Below are 22,993 nucleotides of genomic sequence, written 5' to 3'. Positions count from 1 at the left end.
ACCTCCATAAGCTGGCCTTTTAAAATGTTGTCTTTAGTGGGGTTTTTTATTTTGGTTGAATTTTTATATTTAATAACATCTTAGATTAGCATACTTCTAGAGTCCGTTATCCTATAAATCCTATTTTTTGCCCCCACAGTATACAGTATATATTGTTCTCCCTAAACAGTTAGTTGCATGAGAGTAGGGACAAGTCTGTCTTGTTCCCTGCTGTATCCCTAATAACTTGCACAGTGTCCCCACAGAGTAGACATTCCACAAAAATATACAGAGTGGTTATTATTTGCCTTTTCAGAGGAAGGCAGAGGGTATTTCTGGCATCTAGAAATTGAAAATACTCGGGATTTCTCCATATTGAAGATTCTGGGACTTTGAAAGCATGTCAAAATTCCCTAAATAAGTATTTTAAAGGCTAAAACTTTGGGGACTTTTGTGTTTCTTTGATACTCAATTAAAATATATATGTGGTATTTGTTCCCATTTCTCTCTAATTTTTTTCTTCATCCACTTATGACAAACAAAGTTTCCCATGTGTCCTTTCTCCCCCACCTCTGACCACCACATCAGTCCATAGATAAGCAGTTTCCCCTAGGAAATCAGTCTTGAGTATTCTACTCTCTTAATACTGGTTTACAGCATTAAAGCATCCCTTCTGGCTATAACCTCTCACTCTCCTATCTAATCTGATAAATTCTACATAGGTTTTAACTCTCAGAATCACTGTTCTCACTAGTATACCTATTTCTACTCCCAGGCTTAAACTGATTTCTCTCTCCCCAGGTCCCTGGTCAAATAATGTTTAAGCCCCAGATTTATGATGATTTTATTTTTTTAACTTGACTCCTGAGGTTGTCGTAACTACCGATCTTGGCTAGTAAAGAAATCACTTTTTTCTCCTGTTAGGAGATTGTGTCCTCCTTTCCCCCATATTAACAGTCAGTTGAATTATCACAGCAAGCTCATGAAAATCATAGCTCTTATCCAGCAATAAATTGACCTGATTCAAAGGATGTAGGCAAGTGTCAGGCACAGGCAAAGCATCCTTTTCCTGGAGGAGCCAGAAACCATTAGATTACAACTCCCAAAAGTGACCCTTCTGCATTAAGGCATGTTTGGCTTTGGAATAACTGATAAGTTATTAAGCAGTATACTTTAAATATCTCACAAAAGGAAGTTATTTATTTTCTGACATCTTTTATATTCCATAATTTACACAGCTTAAACAACTACCTCTTTTCTCCATCCAATCATACCATAAATCCATAAATTTTAGGTTTATTTAACCAGCCTATTAGACCAGATATATCTTAACAAAATCATTTGTAAGTAGGGGCTCTCCTTTTGCTAATAAATAACTGTTAATATATTTACAAGAGGTCTGATCTAGGTCATTCATTCCTCTTAGCCATCCTTTTGGTTGGACTCATCCTATAGAATATTGCTTGTGAGCCACCCAGTGTACAAATTGGACTTTAGAATTAGAATTGGTTTTTCAGAATGTACTGGGGAAAAGAAAATTCTTTGGAATGGCTATGCTTATTTATATAACTGTATATCCAAATGTGCTATATCTTATTGTCACTGGAAAACCTATGGATTCTGTGGTCAGAAAGAGTTGCTCAGAATGGCATTAAAAAAAGCACCTGAGTTCCCTGCTGTGCTAGTGGTTAAGACTTGGTGCCTTCACCACTGTGGCCCGGGTTCAACCCCTGATCTGGAGACTGAGATCTCACATCAAGACGCTACATGCCATGGCACAAAAAAAAAAAAAAAAAAAATTTAAGAAATAAAAATTAAAAAGATACTTGATGTGGTGAGGTGTTTTATACAGTGGCAACTTGTCTTATGCCACTATTTTAGTTACCTTTTACAAATTCATCAGTCTTATGTGTAAAGGAGTACTGACCATAATAGCAACAATATAAAAGTCATTCAGAAAAAAATTATTTTGATATTTTGAATGTACCAGGAGAAAACAAGGAAGTCAGTTACATAATAATGTATATAGAACTGAAACTGAACTTTCACAAAACATTTAATCTTATTGGTCATGATGCTCTTTGATAGTTTCTATCCTGTATTTTGCTTAAAATTTTCTATTTCCACAAATGTCTCTTCTTTTAATGTTGAATTAAATATTGGTCTTATAACCTCTTGTTCTTCTTTTTGTTTTTTTCTTAAACAGTTTGCTGCTGGTTGCAGGGGGGACAGTTTTAAAAATCTGTGATTTTGGTACAGCCTGTGACATTCAGACACACATGACCAATAATAAGGGTAGTGCTGCTTGGATGGCACCTGAAGTTTTTGAAGGTAAAATAGCAAAAATGTGATATGGCTGATAATGTTTCTTACTCCATGTAAATCCTATATGACTTTGCCCTATTTCAATGGTTTTATTTCTGCATAGTACATAAGCTATACACTAAAGTCTAAGGAGGTATTAAATAAATATAGCCTTAGATCTTGAATCTCATAGCAAGATTTAAGTTTTTAGCACCTTCTGTGCGAGTTCAAGCATATGCATGGTTGATCCTCATTCTCATGTTCAGTAATTGCAAAAACACCTACTTGTACACTAAAATCAGTACTCAGTAACTTCTTCATAGTTGTTCACACACGTGCACTGAGCAGGGAGAATTTTTGAGTCGCCCAACGCACATGTTCCCAATGAGGTCAAACAAGACAACTGCTCCACCCTCTTGTTATCAGCTCTCATATAATTTTGTGATCTATTTAGTAACACATTTTTCTCCTTTCTTGTGCTTTCTCTTAAGAGATTTCACTGTTTAAAATGGCCTCTAAAAGCAATATTGAAAAGCTTTCTAGTTAGCGTGGCTAAGTATAAGAAGGCTGTGATGTCTTAACAAAGAAAATATATTGCTAGCTAATATTCATTCAGACATGAGTTATAGTGCTGTTGGCCATGAGTTCAGTATTAGTAACGCAACAATTTATATTAATTAGGATGTTTTAAACAGAAACACATGTAAAAAGCAATATTATGTGTTAATCAGTTGACAAAATGTATAGCGGTTCACAGGAACCTAACCCTTTATTTCCCCTAGGAGCAAATGATCCGGTGTTCACTACTTGAACATTCACAGCAACTTTATAGAACGTAATACCAGGAATAACAGGAATCACCGTGCTTTGTGTTGGTTTCCTAGAAGTTAAAAATTGGCAGTCTAAAGCTTTAAATGAACATGCCTTAAAAAGAATGCAAGTAATTAGGCAGAAGATGATACCAAAGGCAAGAAGTGAAGGATAAGCTTATATTTACTTTATTTTACATCTCCACGCCTTACTCGGGTCCTGAAAGAGCAATCCATAAATTGCATATGAGGTTTCTATATAAAAAAACATTAAGTTATCTTTTAAATGAGAAAAGCTGAACTGAAGACGTGATTCATATGTTAGGAAGTATGAAAGCTCATGGAATTCAGAGACATTCAATAATCAGATTCTGATTTTGACTTATTTCTTTCATTTTTGATGAATTTAAAGCTCTTTGTTCCTTGTTTTTAGCCACCAAGAGGAAGAAATTTGCTCCGCAGCTGGTCACTTGAGTGGAGCTATTTTGCTACAAAATTCAATTAAAAAGTTAGTGGACAAGCAAATGTTAAATTATATAAAATTAAGTAATTTTTAAGTTCATGTACAGAAAATATATAATTAGGATCATTTAAAAATTATTTACTGTGCCTTTCTTTGAGTTAAAGTAACGCAGTTATTACTATAGTATGGAAAGCAGAAAGATTTGTGTATACAAAATAACCCAGAAATAAAAAGTACTGTTAATTGTTTAGAGCAACAAAGCTCAGACTAGTAGGCTATATAGATTTCTTCGTTTCTGAAAGATGTTGGCATCTGTAGCCCAAATCAGATTGTGATGTCACTGTAAAGCTTACAGTACACTGCCTAGTTGCTATTGCTATAAGATTTGTCATTCTGATAGTGGGTTATTCATGAGTTTTTAGGGGGTTGGTTTGGCTGTTTATTGTGCTGATTCACCAGCCAACTGAGTGATCATATAAATTTTGCTGTGTAATCTTGTAATCTGCATACTCTAAATTTGTAAGTATTTCCTGCTTATGACTTATTTTTAAGTTTGCAAACTGACTATTTTATCTCACCAGATATTTTGAAAAGAAATTCTTTTTTTTTTTTTTTGGCTGCACCTGCAGCATATTTAAGTTCCCAGGCCAGGGAGCAAATCTGAGCCACAGCTGCAGCAACACTGGATCCTTAACCCACTGCACCACAGGGGGATCTACTGAAAAGAAAATCTTAACACTAGATTTAGACTTTTATTCTGCTTTGTACTGTTGTTATCCGTCCAGAGAATGGGAGAAGAAAATTAAAGGTAAAGAAATTACAAAAAGGAACGTACGGATGTTTTATATTCTGCCCCAGAGAAAACATAAGCCTGAATAAATAAAGTCTGTGCGTCTTGATGAAAAGGTAGAAAATGACCAGCTTTCTGAAGTGGATTTTTTAGTACATTATTAATACTTAATTCATTGTAAAAACGTATTTATTGCAAAGATTTGAGATCCTTCAAAAAGAGTAGTTTCTTAGCTCTATATGTAGCAATCTCTTGTTATTGTACATTTGATGGCTCATTCTTGAAATTTATGAAAGCACTCGTTTCTGTAAGTCATGTGGAAAAAAGTCTTGAAATTTTACTACCTTTTTTTTCTAGGTAGCAATTACAGTGAAAAATGTGACGTCTTCAGCTGGGGTATTATCCTTTGGGAAGTAATAACACGTCGGAAACCCTTTGATGAAATTGGTGGCCCAGCTTTCCGTATCATGTGGGCTGTTCATAACGGTTTGTGAAACATTTTTCTTCAATATATTTTGTATATTTCCTGTTTGAAAATTGTTTCTCCCCCAAAGAAAACCATTTATCCCTAATATTAAAATATACGATTCCTTATTACCGGTCTCCAACCCTCCCCCACCCCAAAATTGGGTAAGGCTGGGAGCAGCGGTGGCTCTTGTACAAAGCTGAGAAGGTCTGCTGGCTATGCTCATTAGGGAAAGACCATCAGCAGACAGCAGGAGCCACCTACCTAGACCAGCTCTCTCTAGAGGCTAGGGGAGCACTGGGCTAGACTCTGTGGAGAAAATAAAATTTAAAAATTAAATGAATAAAATATCTCACATTTTTGAGATAGTTGGGGAGGTACGGCCTTTTTCTCCTGAGGAAGCAGGTGTCTCACTGAGGAGAGAAAGCAGCGAATAATAAGAGTTGTTAATTAAGGTGCTTCTAAAAGCAAACACAGAGGGCTTCACATTGCCTTCTTTTTTTTTTTAATCTTCTCATCTGTCTTGTGAAGCGAGTACTATTATTGCCTCATTTTGCAGGTTTACATATTAGAAAACTGAGACCTAGAGTGGTTAAGTAACTTGCCCAGGGTCACAGGTGGTATTGTTGGGATGTAAGTCCGGATCTTGCTGATTCCAAAGTTAAACTGATATATGGACACAGTGTCTTTGCATCCCTCCTATTCCTTTTGTACCTTTAATGGTTATATTTCTCACAGTGTTACTAACCATTCATATTAGAATATATCATTAATCCAGTTACTTTCCAGTTGCTTTGGGAGAATAAACTCTTCATGAAGGAAAATTGCTTAACTTTCTTCTAACTTTCAACATCAGTCTCTTGTTTAATTTCTGTCACTTGATTACAGTTATTCTGATTAATAGCATTTTAACACACTATTCCACATGTGATACAAACAAACATCAGCCTCACCGTTTTGGTCAGTCATAGACATGTCAAACAGCCATGTGAGTTATCTCAAGTGTGTTTACCAGTTTCCAGTACCACCTTTCATTGTACTGCCTTTCTTGTCATTATAGAGAATGCTAGAGCATGACCCAGGACACAGTTTGTTTTCTTTTTCTGTCAATCGTCAGTAAATAATTGAATGTTAGTGAAGCAAGGAATAGAAGAAATAACTTGTTAGTTGGTAAATTTATAAAGATTTCATTGTGCATTTGAAGCCTTCTTTACGTTAGGGACCTTACTAAGGATATTACAGCCTTGTTAATTACACCAAAGTTGGCATTTTTCAGCCAATGAAATGATTGATTCACAGTGGTCCTGAGGTCTGCCTCCCGCAAAGGAACCATTTGGAGGTCAGTGAATTTGACATCATAATTGATGATTTTTGACATATGGAAGGTGATTTTTCAAGCACTTTTCAAATTTTTTATAAATCTGAAAATATAGTAAATAATTATCCCAATACCATTTTATTTACCTTAAAAAGACACACACTTGGAGTTCCCGTTGTGGCGCAGTGGTTAACGAATCCGACTAGGAACCATGAGGTTGCAGGTTCGATCCCTGGCCTTGCTCAGTAGGTTAAGGATCCAGCATTGCCATGAGCTGTGGTGTAGGTCACAGATGTGGCTCGGATCCCACGTTGTTGTAGCTGTGGTGTAGGCTGACAACAACAGCGTTTAGACCCCTAGCCTGGGAACCTCCATATGCCACGGAAGCAGCCCTAGAAAAGGTAAAAAGACCAAAAAAAAAAAAAAAAAAAAGATGCACATTAAGCCATTATTTTTTGTTAAAAGAGCGTCTATAACAAATTAAACATTATTAACTCTAAGTTGTACTGCATATAAAACTTTCAATTTGGCTTTTCAAAAGGAGCAGCTTCCCCTTTATGAAAATTTAATGTTAATCTAAAGGACAGAAAAAATGTACTTTTATTCCTCCTTTTAAAAAAATCTTAAATCATAAGATCTGTAAAATAAATATTGCTTTGGAAATACATTTTTTAAAGAAAGCTTGTAGCATTCTTTGGGTAAATATACATTCTTTTCTCCTCTCCTCTAATTTTCAATTATAGGTACTCGACCACCACTGATCAAAAATTTACCTAAGCCCATTGAGAGCCTGATGACTCGTTGTTGGTCTAAAGATCCTTCTCAGCGCCCTTCAATGGAGGAAATTGTGAAAATAATGACTCACTTGATGCGGGTATAATCCTTCTTTTGAGGGGCTTTGGGTTTAAGGGAATTTTGTATATACTGAGTTTTAATGCAATTTTAAAGGGGCGCTATTGTCATTTTTTTGCTTATACTTTTCTGTATTTTCCACATTAGAATGAGTATTCCTGACTAATATAGTCAGAGGAAATGTGACTTTGGAGAAAAAAAAAAAATCTAGTTCTTTATAACGGAAAGGTGGCTAGATTAGGCTTCTAGACTTCTTTTTCTTCCTGCTTAACTTAGTTTTTAGATATGTTTGTTTCTAGTCCTGTTGCCTTATCTGTAATGTGAGAGAGGTTGAATTAGGTGATCTCTGAAGCCTCTGTAGAACTTAGGTATTTTATCACTCTAATACTTGCTAAACAAAATTTTAAATTTTCTTTAGTACAGATCCTTTTCAAGCAGTCATTTATGTAGTAGGTAGAGAGGCTGCCTTCCTAGACGCATTCACCAAAGTGATTTTTAGCCTTCGACTTTTCATTCCATATTTTCAGCTTTTCATTTGCCATTAAAAAGTTAAACTTTCTTAAAGGATCTATAGAATTTTGGTAGAGGAAGTGTTTTAAATGATTATCAGAATTCTCTAGTCTTTAAATCAAACACTTTTTTGTTTAGTACTTTTAGGCCTCTGGTTTTTGGTACACTAACAAAATTTCTCAAGAGGTTCTTTGACTTTAAAAAGTTTATGTCCTTATGAAAGTGTCTGAATTTCAGAACAACTTGCAAAGTAGAAGAATCATTCAATCTCTTTAAATATAGATTAAGAGATTTCCTAAATGGCCAAAGTTCATTCTACTGAAATTCTATTCTAAATAGAAATTCTATTCTAAATACGTCATTCTATTGAAAATAACTTAGGCAAACCACTTGAACAAATCTGATTCAAGCTTAACGTAATATTGGAAACTAGCTATGTCTAGAATCCTAGGACCTAAAGATACACTTCTAAGAAAGCAGCTCAGTCTCCATAATCAGATACCTTAAAACTTTGGATTATATAAATTGTTAAAATCTTAATTGTGCCTATATGTGCTTTGTATAATTTGAGAAGAACACCATTCCCCCCCCCCAAATTCTCATTTTAATCCAGCAAATATTTCCAATATTTTATCTCTTACAGACATTCATAATCTATCTTTGATATTTAAAATATTGATTCCAACATTTACCCTGTGACATACCATCTAAGTTGTCAGACTAAGTCATTTCAGCAGTTTGATTCCACATCACTGCTATGAGAACATAAATATGTTTCATGTAATTATGAGGAATGATACTATTGTATTTCGTAGGATCCTCTAGGGAAATACTTGCTGTTTTCTTCAAGACTATCTAGACTGTGTAAAATAGATACATAGCTAGATACATGGCATTGATCACAGTTGAAATTCAGAAGAATAGCACATTGTCATCTATGTAAAATCAAATCCTTGGGTATCTACAAATTCAGCGTATGCCTTACTGAAAATAAAGCAGCATTTTTGCTGCATTCAAATCTCAACAAGAAAGTAATTCACATGTACTCTTCAAGTTAATTTTCACAGGATTCAATTTGTATTAAAGAAATTTTAAATTGTTATTTACTTTTTTATATATAGTACTTTCCAGGAGCAGATGAGCCATTACAATACCCCTGTCAGTATTCAGATGAAGGCCAGAGCAACTCTGCCACCAGTACAGGTAAATGGATAGATTGGAACAGTAATAACATAAAATTGTTCTATCTCTATTCCTATGAAATTATAATCAAGAAGCAATGAATGATGTCTTCATTTGCATTTTAATTTCTTCATTTAATGTGATTGACTGCAATTTGAATTTCCAGGTGCATCATTCTTCATGCAGGTATCCAGATTAAAGAGTTACTGAAGACCTGCTTCTAAGTCTTGAAATTCTTAGTCATATATAGAAAGACTGGATATTATATTGCTGTGAATGTTGTTCTTTATTTGAAAATAGTTCTTACACAGATATTGCTAGATCAGATAGTATCAGAAATTATTGTAAATATGTATATATGTAAAACAACTTTTTTTTTTATCATGAACACCCTACCTACCTTTTGGTCCTCGTAGAAGAATCTATGGAGACTCTAAAAAGCTGTTATAGTTCAGTGTTCCTCAGTTCCATAGTTTGTAGTCATCAAAAAAGATAGTAAAAATAATACTCTAACTTAAAAAAATTGTTCTTCTCAAAAGATATGCTATTTTAAGTATTTTTCGTCAATAATTTGATTAAAACTGAAACACATAGGTGTGAATTTACTTATTCCATATTTAGAATTTTGTTTTTACTGACAAATATTTTACTGGTCCATTTCCCCCTCTTCAAAAATATTTTAAGCTAGTTTACTATTTGGCTGGTTATTCCCAAATTACAGTTTTTTGAGTTGCTCTGAATGCTAACGTGAGCTTCTCTTAAAAACACCTCCTCAGAGTTCCCGTCGTGGCTCAGTGGTTAATGAATCTGACGAGAAACCATGAGGTTGCGGGTTAGATCCCTGGCCTTACTCAGTGGGTTAAGGATCCGGCGTTGCCGTGAGCTGTGGTGTAGGTTGCAGACACAGCTCGGATCCCACGTTGCTGTGGCTCTGGTGTAGGCTGGTGGCTACAGCTCTGATTTGACCCCTAGCCTGGGAACCTCCATATGCCGCAGAGCGGCCCAAGAAAATGGCAAAAAGACAACAACAACAAAAAAAAAAAAAAAAAAAAAAAAACCTCCTCTCCACTCCTCACTCCCAGCTAATCCTCTTTGCTCTTTCTCTATAATCAGAAGATAGCTGCCACAAGCCCCCCACTCCATCTGCCCACCCTCCTGTATCTGCCCCTCTGCTCTGCACTCCCTTCTGTTCTCCTGGCTGACCTATCCAAGCTACCAGCCAAAGGCACACCTATATCCTTATGCATCATATCCTCTCTGCTCTTCATCAGTTCTTCTCTGTCTCTTGCATCATCAGTTGTATCCTTTCTATTGGGATCACTCTCAGAGCATATATACAGTAGTCCCCCCCACCCCCCAACTTGTCCCTAATTTCATTTTCTGCAGTTTCAGGTACCAGTGGTCAACTGCAGTCTGAACATATTAAATGGAAAATTCCAGAACTAAATAATTCATATGTTTTAACTTGCAGCCATATTGAGTGGTGTGGTGAAATCTCACCCCGCCTTGCCTCGTACTTGAATTACCCCTTTGTCCAGTATATCTTGCCTCTTGGTCACTCTGTAGCCCTTGTGGTTGTCAGATCTACTGTCGTGGTATCTCAGTGCTTGTGTTCAAGTGACCCTTATTTAATAATGGCTCCAAAATGCAAGAGTAGTGATGCTGGCAATTCGGATATGCCAAAGAGAAGCCTTCAAGTGTTTCCTTTAAGTGAAAAGGTGAAAGGTCTTGATTTTAATAAGGAAAGAAAAAAAAATTGTATGCTGAGATCTAGGAAATTCCATCATGAATTTGTGCAGAAGGAAAAAGAAATTTGTGCTGGTTTTCTTGTCACACCTCAGACTGCAAACATTATAGCCACAGTGCAGGATAAGTGCTTAATTAGATAGAAAAGGTGTTAAGTCTATACAGTAAGACGTAATTTTGAGAGACCACATTCCTGTAACATTTTTTACAATGCACTCTTGTAATTGTTCTATTTTATTTTTAATTACTGTTGTTAATCTCTTACTGTGCCTAATTTATGAATTAAACTTTAGCGTAGGTATATATGTATAAGAAAAAAACGGTACTATCCAAAGTTTTAGGCATCCACCTGGGTCTTGGAACTTCACCTCCACAGATAAGGGTCGGGGGGTAGTCTATATTTGCATGTCTCTATCCATTCTTTCTTGTGCCCAGTCTTTTCAGGCTTCTATATTATATTAATTACGTCTCTAGAATTGCTCTTGTCAAGGTCACCATTTATCTTCACAGTACTAAATCTAAGTGAGTAATTTTCAGTTCTCATGCTTTTTGATTCTCAGTAGCCTTTGACACAGCTGATTACTCTCTACTTCCTTCAGCACTTTGAGTTGGTCTCTAGGATAGTATACTACCCTGGATTTCATCTTACATCTCTGAGCACTTGTTTTTATGGTTTCCTATGCTGCTTAATCCTCATTTTCCCAACCTATCAATGTCAGAGTGCCCATGGTTCAGGCATTTGGCCTCTTTGTTTATTTTTGTAAACTCATTTCCTTGGTAATTTCATCCAAAGTCATGGCTTTATATACTATGTATTTGCCAATGCTTTGCTCCACCCCAGACCTAAACTCGACACTTATTATATATCCAACTACTTGCTTAATATCTAATAGGAACTCAAAATTACCATTTTCCAAATTTAGCTCCCTTCATACTCATTCGTCCATGGTTTTCCCCATCTTGATTAATTGCCACTCCATTCTGCTAGCTCAGGCTAAGAATCTTAAAAGTCAACCTTGACTCAGAAGAATTTTAGGCATTTTAGTTCCCTCTTAAATTTAAAGTGCTGTCCTTAAATTTCATTTAAAATGGGTTTATTTGGGTATCTTCATTAGCTTGAAAAGTTGTATTTTATTTCTGTCTGTATCTTGCTAGCTTAGAAAATAATTTAAAGTTACATTTTATTGAATGAAGCATTTGTATTATTCCTAACCTATAGTCATAAATGTTTCTGCTTTCCTAGGCTCATTCATGGACATTGCATCTACAAATACCAGTAATAAAAGTGACACGAATATGGAGCAAGTTCCTGCCACAAACGATACTATTAAACGCTTAGAATCAAAATTGTTGAAAAACCAGGCAAAACAACAGGTTTGTTTTATTTTTAAAAGTAAGATTATGTGGTAACCTTACCAGTAGTTGTGAACATTATACTAACAAGTTAATCATTTGCCATCTTGCACTATACAAATCCTGTATCTTGTTCCTGAAGATAAACTTGAGTGGTGATGTATAATAAGATTCTCTTACAATTTATTACCTTGTTGTCAAATTGTTTTCCCTTCTGATGATTGCTGCCTTTGCTACCTGTGCAGCTCCCTCCTATGATGATCCCTAACTTGAATGGTTGGTGGTTACAAATGTAAAGTGGATTTCTTGGCTACCCACTTAAAGGAGTTATTCTAAATCTATCATTTCATGTTATCCAGATTTATTATGTTTTTGCTATCATTGGTTTTAATGTATCTTAAGGGATGATTTTATTCATCTTGCCTGGGGCCTTTAGATTAGCTGATAGTTGGGGCATTTCACTCCCAACCCTAGTGATCTCCTAAAAAGGACCCCTAAAAGCCAGTATCTGCAGCTTGTTTTCCTTATCCCTGCAGCTCCCTCTTCCTGAAAACTTTTCTTTCAGAGCAGAACCCCTAAGAATCCCACTTGGTATCTTCCTCCTTCTCAGCTGCCTCGGATTTTTAAATATAAAGAGCTTCTATATTTCAAATCAACCTGTTATTCTTTAACAGAGTGAATCTGGACGTTTAAGCTTGGGAGCTTCCCGTGGGAGCAGTGTGGAGAGCTTGCCCCCCACTTCCGAAGGCAAGAGGATGAGTGCTGACATGTCTGAAATAGAAGCCAGGATTGCTGCAACCACAGGTAAAAAGGAAACTGAAGTCTGAGGAAGAGTGGGATTGGTAGTTTCAATTGTTTAAGTAGTGGGAATGTCAGGGGGTTTTTGTGTGTGTCCTACTTTTTGTAAATGCAGAAAGTTGGTTTCCTCAGCTTCTGGCAAAAATTTATGCATTTCTCTCCAATTCCAAATAAGGAAAGTATGCCTTGTAAAATTACTTAGGATTGTAAGATATACCTTCCTAATTACAGATTTTATCAAATGTAATTCAGCCGAAACTTGAGCTGAAAATCTAAGTGAGAAATTGAAATTTTACCAAAACCAGAATGTTTTGGAGGATTTGAGTAATGCTACTAGGATTTTGTGCTGAACTCAAGTAATAGCAAATATTTTGCTTTGAAATTAGCAGAAAGATATACTCCAGATCCAAATAGAATTTGGCCTTACTGTCTGCTGCTGCTTCTCCTTTCAGTGGCAAAAATAGCTAAGTTTGTGATTAATTTTTTTAACTGTAAAATAAAAGATCATAATAATTTTATTTGATCTTGAAAAAGTACCTTTTTTTTTTTTTTTTTTTTTTTTTTTGCTTTTTAGGGCCACACCCGAGACATATGGAAGTTCCCAGGCTAGGGGTAGAATCCAAGCTACAGCTGCCCGCCTACACCACAGCCACAGCAATGGGGGATCTGAGCAGCGTCTGCAACCTACACCACAGCTCACAGCAATGCTGAATCCTCAACCCACTGAGCAAGGCCAGGGATCGAACCCACATCCTTATGGCTACTAGTTGGATTCGTTTCTGCTGCGCCACAAAGGGAACTCCAAAGCTAGCATTTATATTCCATTTTATCAGTACTTAAAATGATTAATTATGGAAAGACTGGTCAGTACAAAAATAATTACATGTTTTGTTACCTCAGTAAACTTCTAACCTTTTTTTCTAACCAGATTCATTTAGTAATGCTGGTTTAATTCTGATTCCCCAGGGATGGAGGGGAACTGATTATAAATACATTTCTATTGTGGAAAATGTGGAGATGTAAACAAACAAACAAAAAAACCAGTCTTCCAATACTTGTCCCCCTCAGAGATAAACCCAGCATTCTTATGCATTAACCTTTAGTCTTTAATTACATATCTATATACAAGTATATCTCAAAGTGTATTAGCTTATTTTTTACCTAACCAGGTTTGTTCTCTTTTAGGTCTCTTTGGGTTTTTTTTCTAAATAGAATATTTTCACTTTGTGTGAAGCTCTTTTCAGAAGTTGTCCAGAGGACCATCCGAACTATGCTTGTCTTTCACTAATCTTGACCACTTGTTTTATCAATTAGCATTCGAATCAGTTAGCTATCAGAATATCTAAAATAACAATGTCTTTAACATATCAGCTTTATTTTTCACACACAATAAATCTGGAGGTAGGCTCCATAATCATTAGGTAATTGGGTTTCTTCTGTCTCTGTGTCACAGTCTCTGTTGTGTGGCTTTCATCCTGAAGGTTCTTTGTACTCCGTAATGAGAATACAGTTCCAGGCATCACACCCAACAATCCAGGCCTCAGGAAGCAGGAATTAGAGGAAGGGCATATGCCCAAGCTTTTTTCCCAGAAGTCCCTCCTATCAACTTCCACAGAGATGTCATTGGCCACAGTAATTGGGTCTAATGGCTACTTGTGGCTCCAAGGAAAGGAAGGATCTGTAAGCTTTTATCTGGGAGCATTGCTGTACTGAGTAAAGTCGGAGTTCTGCTACTAAGAAAGAGGGAAGAATAGAGATTGACTGGTGGCTAGCAGTCTCTGCCACAGATGGCTCTTCAGAAGCCATCAAGTTGAATAGAGGTCACTAGCCACTGTGGAACCTTCCTGGCCTCAATGAGTCACCAGTGTTTTCTGTGTGCAGTAGAGGTGTCACAGTGCAGGATCAGATGAACGCTGTGCACAGAAACATACCCTTACACTTCAGGAGCCAAATGGTGATTGCTACCCTAAAACCGGAAGTACTCTGTAATATTATAATAATAATTGTATATCCGCGAGTGTCGATTTTTTAGTCAGGTACTGGTTTATAATTATTCTTTACAGAAAAATATTTCACTAGATTAAAGACAACCACACACATTTAAATTACCCTTTCCTCCCTGCCTAAATGTAATACAGATTTGAACATCCCTTGTGAATTGTCTCATTTTGAAAAGTTCATATCTTCCAGCCTTTCAGTACTATTCAGGTTTAGCAGGAATGTACCCTAAACTTTGGAAACTTCAATAAATATTCAGTTTACCAGAGTATGTTAAAATATTTATAAAAGCATACACGTTTTACACTTTGATTCAATAATTATCAATTACCAAATTTTACTTTATAGCACACTTCAAGAAACACCTTATTGAACATATATTCCTATATCTGTTTAAGACAAATATGGCAGCTTGTTTCTTTTTAACTCCTCTTTTCCTTCCCAATTTCATCCTAGCCCTCCATTGCACATCAGTGGTTTCACTTAGGTAGATTATTTCTATGAACATGTTCTAAATCTAGCTTTCTCATTTCCCTGCAGCTTTGTTTGTCCTATTTTTTTTTCCCCTGCTAATTAAAGCCAGTATGTGAAACATCTTGTTATTGGTAGCTGTTTGCTCCTTAATCACACCTTTTCTAAGCATGGATCAAAAGTTAGATAGTTCTGCATGCTATTCTGCATGAAGTATTATTAACATGACTATTTGAAAGGTATTCTGTTTTTGTTCATCGTTTCCTGCGTTACTATTTGTGGTCGTTTGCATGTATACTGTATATATGTGTTTTTGCAGCCTATTCCAAGCCTAAACGGGGCCACCGTAAAACTGCTTCATTTGGCAACATTCTGGATGTCCCTGAGATCGTCATATCAGGTATCATGGACCACCTGAGTTGGTCTAATAGCTGTGAAGCTGGAATAATGATCCCTGGTACTTAAAAAATGCTTCTTGCTCCAATTTGATAGAATATGAAAATAGATACCTTGCATGCAGTCATTAGGGAGACATTAAAAAGTGTCTGTGTTTATCTACACTGAAGTGGGCTTGGCAGAAAACTTCACATCTCCAAAACTGAGGACAAAATAGAAGGTAAGGTAAACTTTTCAGGGAAGGGAGAACACCAGCCCAGATTTCTGCTAACTTCCTCTCATCTCTTTAGAGAGCAGAAGATTTGAACCTAGATCTTTTTTGCATCCAGCAGAAAGAGGAAACAATTATTTTAAAATATTTGTTGTCTTTGGCTCCTTTCCTTCCTTGGTTACTACTTTTGGGGTTCCTTCTAAGCTTTCTATCCCAGCCTCTTTCTGTTGGTAGCAAGTGAGATACGAAGTTGAGAAAAGAAAGTTGCAAAATGCCATTTCGCCTTAACCTTGAAAACAGAAACAGAAGTAAAACTTAATGAGATTTGCTCTTTTGCATGGTGTCTTGCCGAAGGATTATGGTCAGTTCTGATTCCTGTGTATTATCAGAAGTATCTTCTTGCAAATTATGTGTTTTTAATACCTAATTCACACATGGTACTTGTATTTCATATTGGTAAATTGCTTTTATTTCTCAGAATGATCATTTCATAGATGAATTAAATCACCATTTTTGATAGAAACTTAAATGGCATACATGACCTTCAGTATTGGTTAATGCATGTTATCAAAATTATCATTTGTTTGTCCTTCCATTTTAGATTTTCCTCCACCTCTTCCCCTGAAATTTTGATAAGGAGATACACAGTTTCCCCTACACAATCATGGTTGTAATGAGGTGAATACTCTAGCACCCATACTTTGCCTGTGATTGTGCTTTTAACATAGTATTATTGTATTTTATCTAAATGCCCACTGGTTCTTTTCTCCCCTAGTAAACTGAAACCTGAGGATAGAGACCATGTCTTTGTTATTTACAATTGATGGTATCAGCAGTGTCTGGCTCAGTGCCTCACACATTGTGTTTAATAAATATGTGCCTATTATATAAGTGAACAAACAGTTTTTGAGCTCCAGCGGCTAGAAAATAGGATACATGTAAAAATCTGTGGATTACAGGTGTGCATAAAATATAAAGAATGAAATTTATAGGACCCATTTCATCTATACAAAACCGTTTTATTTCTAGACTAGTTAATTTTTATTCCGGTTATCAAAAGTAGTTTATTTTACAACATTTTCACCATTACCATTCAGAGAATAGCATTAACCCATTCTAGACATAGTAATTTTATTTAGAGAGTCATGGGCTGCTTTCAAAATTAGCAAAGTATTTAAGATCATTTTTACCTCCACACTGAAAGATACTAAGTTTAAGGGAATAATATTCAGACTAAAGAAGTGACAGCATTTAAACATATAAACATATTGCTGAGCTGTGATTATCTTAAATGTTTGAGGGAACCAGGAAAACATAAGCAAATGGCATTATAATCTTAATACAGGTCTTAGGAGTAAGTATTAAGAACACTCACATACAGTGGGTGAAGTAGCCGTTGGTGTATGTGGATCATGAGGGAGAAAGAAGAGGAGAAAAGAGAGTGGTCTCAGTGGTTCTCAACCAGAGTGAATTTGCCACCCAGGGGACATTTAGCAACATCTGGAAACAGTTTTGATTGTCAGAACTAATGAGTGTACAGGCACACGGTGGCCAGAAGTCAGTGATGCTACCAAACATTTTCCAGTGTACCAGGCAGCCTCCCACAGCCAAAAATTAGGCAGCCTGAAATGTCAGCAGTGCCAAGGCTGAGAAACCCTGGTTAGATACCTATAATGTAGTTTAAAGCACATCATCTTAATTGACCTTCGAAACAGTCTTATAACTAGATTATCATATAAAATTATAGCCATTCTGCAGATGAAAAACTTAGATCTGATGATGTTAAGTGGTTATCCCAGAGTCATGTAGCCAGGATCCCATCCTAGATCTTCTGACGCCAAATTACATCCATTTTCTCCTGTTTTGTTTGAGTTAGAGAGGTTAGAGTTATTCTGACTTGCTCCTCCTTAGAGTTCATATTAAAGCGAGCTCATTAGCCAGGAGACCCTCTTTTATGACATTGGATCCTTATGGAGTTATGAAACCTGAATTCTGCTCTTAATTGCCAGAGTAACAGTGTTGTTCAAATGGAAATAATATTCAGTAATACACTTTATTAAATATTCTTATTGGTTTTTTCCCCAGTGTTTTTTTCAAACACTGACCTAATCAGTTTCACTTTCTTTAATAAAAGGATGCAGGAACTGGAATTCAAACAGTGGACATAAAAGCCAAACATGAATTTGTTCTTAGGTTATATTTTAAAATTAAACAAAAGATAGAACCCTTGAATACTTCAAATGTCTTACATGGCCATTCTAATTATAAAGGAGGATGAAATTTAATTCCCCAAATTTCTTAATACTTTCCAGAGTTTTTTTCCTCCAAGTTAATTTCCTACAAGTTCTGTGGTATTACCGGATACTTTGTTGTATCCAAACTGGTATTAGTTAGGACTGGAACCCAATAATAAGCATTTTTTTAAATCAGCTATATTTTTTATCTTATCTCTTATGGATAAGTTGTTTGAATAATACTTTCTTTTGGCCAAGTATAATGTACCTCTTGGAATGAACTACCTTTTTTTTTTTTTTTTTTTTTTTTTTGTCTTTTCAAGGGCCACTCCCGCAGCATATGGAGGTTCCCTGGCTAGGGGTCTAATCGGAGCTGTAGCCGCAGGCCTACACCACAGCTCACGGCAACGCTGGATCCTTAACCCACTGAGCAAGGCCAGGGATGGAACCGACAACCTCATGGTTCCTAGTCGGATTCGTTAACCACTGCGCCACGATGGGAACTCCTGAACTACCTTTTTAATAGGAGTGTTCCTTTAAGCATCACATAAATTTTGATGTGTACTTATTGGTAATGTACAAATGTATCTTTTCTGAAGTGTTTGTTGATTCTTGCAATTTTAAAAACTTTAACCAAGTTTTAAAAGGTTTTAAATACACACCATTACTCTAAAGAATTTTTTTAAATACACCTTTATAATGACTAAAATGCCTAACCTGGCCATAGGTCAGCAAATTCAAATCTTGTTTCTTGTTTGCTCTTCAACATTATTGTATACTATGTCGTCATTCATATGAGGAATAACAAGCAGCCTATGGCTAACGACAATATCCATTGCTTTCATAGTCTCTCAGTCATGGCAGAATGGACCTTAAATACCTCAGGACTTCCTATAGATCAAACTCCAGAGGTTTTTTTTTTTACTCCTACCTTGACACTGGCTCTGGAGAGGTATTGGCAAGTTTGGTATGGATAAACCTCCTTTCTACTTTCCCCTGCTCACAAAGAGTGCGTATAGATTGATCTGGCTTCTTTTTACCAAACAAGACACGTAATTAAGAGCAAATTACCAATAGAATATGACATTTTGCTAACTCTCCATTTGTGGAGAAGGTCCTATCGAATAATGGTATACTACTTAAGCAAAGTAAATGTAAACATAGAAGTCTCTTGCCCAGAATTTAAACCATTTGATCTACAATTTTCTAATCCATTTGTTTACTGAGCATTATTAGCTAATAAATTGGAATGGACTTTGAGAAAAGGAAATAGGCTTTCTTAAATGTTTTCCATTAAAACTTGGAGTTTTAAAAGCATAATCCTTTCTCCTTTTCAGCCAGTTCGTTTTAATGTGGCCCAAGAACCAATAGATAATATTTGTAAACATTCCTCTAACTGTATGATGTAAATTGTTAGTGTAATTTTTCCCCATTTTAAATGGCACAGTGCCTATATGAAGAGACCATGAGATAGAAAGAACTGCACTTTTCTAGCTCTGCAACTTCCTGCTTTGCACAGAGAGTGTCATTAACAGCTGTAAACCTTAGATTAGGGACCCTGAGACCCAAGGAACTCCACTGAGTTATACTGCACCTGCTTATGCCATGTGTAGGCACCTCACCTTCAATAAAATTCTGTTTGTGGCTGATTAAACAGGGGAGGACATCTAAAGTACAGGAAATAGTTAGGTACTCTCTTTTTACCATGTCGTAGTCTACCAAGATCACTTTCTAGTAATCTAAATAAACTCTAACCTAATAAAGCTGGCTTATTAGACAGTAGAACTCATCAATAATAATTACTTTCCTTTGCGGGGCACGGGGGGGGGGGGATGAAAAACCCAACCTGAAAGGGCCTTTATTGCCAGGGGTCAAATCAGAGTGGCAGCTGCAACCTACACCACACCACCACCAGATCCTAGCCCCATCTGTGACCTACGCTGCAGCTTGTGCCAATGCCAGATCCTTAACCTACTGAGTGAGGCCAGGAATTAAACTCTTATCCTCACAGAGACAATGTCAGGTCCTTAACCTGCTGAGTCACAACAGAAACTCCAAAAACAGCCAGAATCATTGGAATTAGTAAAGGAATATGAAACTGTGGCAGCTTAAATGAGAACACAGACTTTTAAATTACATATTCGGTATACCATGAAGCAGTAGTATAATACTGCAGTGTATATGGTACGGTGTAGATTTTTTAAATCTTGTGTATTTTACGCAGAAAAATAGTGTCTCATAATTCTTAATATTCAAAACTTAAGGACATCAAAGTTTCCAATATTTTGCTTAAGAGGTATCAGCAACTTTGTCTCTAGAAGAATATAGTGTTGATTTTTACAAGAAAAGAGTCTTCAGGAAGTTTGGAAGATAGAACAATGTAAGTAAGTAGTTAAGGTAAGGAAACTGATAAGGAAAACCACAAAAATGACTGGGACCTAAGCCAGTAGTCTCTGGAGGGACTTTGTGATGACTTTCAAATACCAGCTCAGGAAATCAGTTGTACCTTAAAAGAGCAGCTTTTTGAAGAGATAAATGGATTCTGTATTAGTGTTGTAAAGACAATCATGCCATAAGCTTTTGGGAGGGGTAGTGGGGAGGTAGATGGGCTAGGAATATAGTGTATTCCTTTTGCTGCTGTTACTTAGGAAAGTGATTCTTAAAAATACCACTTGTTTCCTATCAGAAGTCATGAAAGTTCCAAAGTTCATTAAAGAATGAAATATTAGGACATCATTTACAGGTTTCATCTGCCTGGATTATGCATCTGTCTGCCATATTGTCCCTCGTTTCTACTTCTTTTTTCCTTTATACTACCATGTGTAATATAGGTATGCACATATCAAAGAACCATGAAAAAGTGTAAAGTAAGTGAGTTTCTAAATTAGTTTTTAGTCACCAAAAAATTCAGAATCAATCTAAATTTACTGAGCACACACCCAGTAATTTTCATCTGTGATAATAAGGGCTTAATGTTTTTGACATTCATAGTTCTAAATTAGGACTTAAAACCTAATATTGGAGCAACAAGTATTTGTTGATTGCAATCCTTTTTTGCTTTGTCTGAACTGTTTGCCAGATGGTTTCTGCCATGGTTATGCTAATTAAAATGCATTGCCTAGTATCGCTTGCTTTTACTCATGCTATAGCTTGAAGATTTCTCATTTTATGGCATTTGTTAACTGTCAGCTCTCCTTTACCCTCCTTAAAGTTTTTATTCCCCTTTCCTCCTACCCCCACCTAGATTGGAGCTTGTTTTTGTTTTTATTGCAATGGTGATGTAATGATTTTTAGATACATGTGCATCTGGTGGTTCCCCAGATTCACAAATGTTGCTAATCTGAAAAGAGAATTCCGGACACTTTTACAAGCCTGTCTCATCTAAACTAATTTTAGAATGATTGTGTTGAATGAAATGTGCCTAAAATTGCTTATTAGTCATGGTGGTGGGGATCGTTTTTGTCTTCGGGAAGCAGGGATAACCAAAAGTTTTCACAAAAGTATCTTAGTGTTCCTGATTCAATAAATGTGTGCTTTGTTGTTAATTTCTGAATGAAAGTAGGAACTTGTAGTAAAATGAAATTAGAAGTAAATTTGAGTTAAGATTGTACTAAGTATTCTAGAATGTTCAAGAATGACTATAAATTTGAGTTTTTATATTCACTACACATGTTATTTGCATTAAACATTATTCTGTTGTAAGGTCCTTTTAGCTTATGTGAAAAATAATAGCGTAACATTGATTAAGATGCTAAATTATATTGCTGATTGGTTTAGAATAAGATACTGAAGGATATGGAAATATAAAATTTTAAGAATCAATTCTGTCTGCTAATCAGACCACAACTATTAGAGTGCATGTTCTAAGTGCTACCCAGTAGTTGAGAAATTACATAATATAGCTTTCAGAGTCAAAAGAATTTTGAGTATTCTGTCAGCTGTTATTCATAATACTTTGGTGTTTCCTTTTTAGACAGCTGATCTCTCATCTTAGAAGATCCTGTATGAACAGCCTTATTCCCAAATCAAAGTGCTGAGCGCAGCTATTGTTTCTTTCCATTTTGCTGAAGACTTGCATTTGTAGAGTTCTTTCATAAACCAGTTTTTTAATTAAATTACTTTTAGCATAGAAGTTCCTAGAGCAGCATTAACATACTTAGCCCATTTCAGCAAGCTGTATATTTGAGAACAGAATGAGAATCATTCATCTCCAGGAGGAAATTGAGTTGTTGTTCGCAAATAATAAATTACTAGTTTCTGACAAAGACTAATGGGATTAGGTAAGTGTGACTTAGTATAATAAATTCAAACCTAAGCATCCTTTTGGCCCTGAAACAAACAAGGCCCTGTTGGTTAAAGTCAGTCATGGCTTACAACCTGCTGGCTGACTTGCTGTAGAAACTGTAACGTAAGGCCCTTGAAATAGATGCCGTCATCAGCCCCAGCCCCCAAGCCTTCGTCTATTTAAACACATGACAGAAGATGGTGGAAGAGAGTTCAGCAGCTCTTCGTGTGGTAGCAGTGGTTATTGTATTAGGACATACTTTCTTGAAGGCCAGCAGCTTTTGAATTAAAACACTCTAGCTGTTTCCCTTCCTTTCCTTACGTCTTTCTATTTTGCCTTTTTTTTTTTTTTTAAACAATAAGCTCACTTATTCTTTTTCCCACATTTTGTGTAGATCCAAGGAGCAAGAAATTTCACCTTCCTACTGTAGCAGTTAAACCCTTATTGTCTGTTTGAATAGATTTCAGTATTTTACTTTTTTATTTTTTAAAAGGCAACGGGCAGTCAAGACGTAGATCCATCCAAGACTTGACTGTTACTGGAACAGAGCCTGGTCAGGTAAGACTTACCTTTCAAATTCTCTGTCTTTGAATAGTAGTGGGTAGAAATCAACAATTAACTATTCTATATATATACTCTGCAAAATTAATTTTATGAATTTACCTAAAATTGTGATAGAGAGGTTCATTAGCACTTGAACTTCAGTATATAAGGGGGGAAAAGTACAGATGCCATTACTGATTTAACTTAAAGGATAACTTATGAAAGTAGGTTGATTAATTCCATAGTGCTCTGTGTATGTTGTGTGGTTTTTATACATGCTTTAAT

General features: G+C 36.0%; 1 protein-coding gene across 3 annotated transcripts in view; it reads left to right on the top strand.

Annotated features, from left to right (window-relative positions):
• The window catches only part of MAP3K7 (mitogen-activated protein kinase kinase kinase 7), a 65,468-nt gene that overhangs the window by 19,402 nt on the left and 23,073 nt on the right, over nucleotides 1-22,993 (top strand). For 2 of the 3 annotated variants that reach the window (XM_021082147.2, XM_085008403.1), the window contains exons 6-12: nucleotides 2,186-2,310; nucleotides 4,703-4,831; nucleotides 6,873-7,003; nucleotides 8,613-8,694; nucleotides 11,663-11,793; nucleotides 12,447-12,576; nucleotides 22,659-22,723. In XM_021082147.2, coding sequence (XP_020937806.1) covers nucleotides 2,186-2,310; nucleotides 4,703-4,831; nucleotides 6,873-7,003; nucleotides 8,613-8,694; nucleotides 11,663-11,793; nucleotides 12,447-12,576; nucleotides 22,659-22,723 — 793 coding nt within the window. 3 annotated transcript variants of the gene reach the window in all.

This window comes from Sus scrofa, chromosome 1, assembly GCF_054392235.1.
Source record: "Sus scrofa isolate SSC_HxYL_T2T_F1_AM1 chromosome 1, Sscrofa_HxYL_maternal_Yorkshire_Landrace_v2.0, whole genome shotgun sequence".
NCBI lineage: Eukaryota > Metazoa > Chordata > Mammalia > Artiodactyla > Suidae > Sus > Sus scrofa.
The sequence above is the reverse complement of the archived record's forward strand: the minus strand, read 5'-3'. Positions and strand labels throughout refer to the sequence as shown.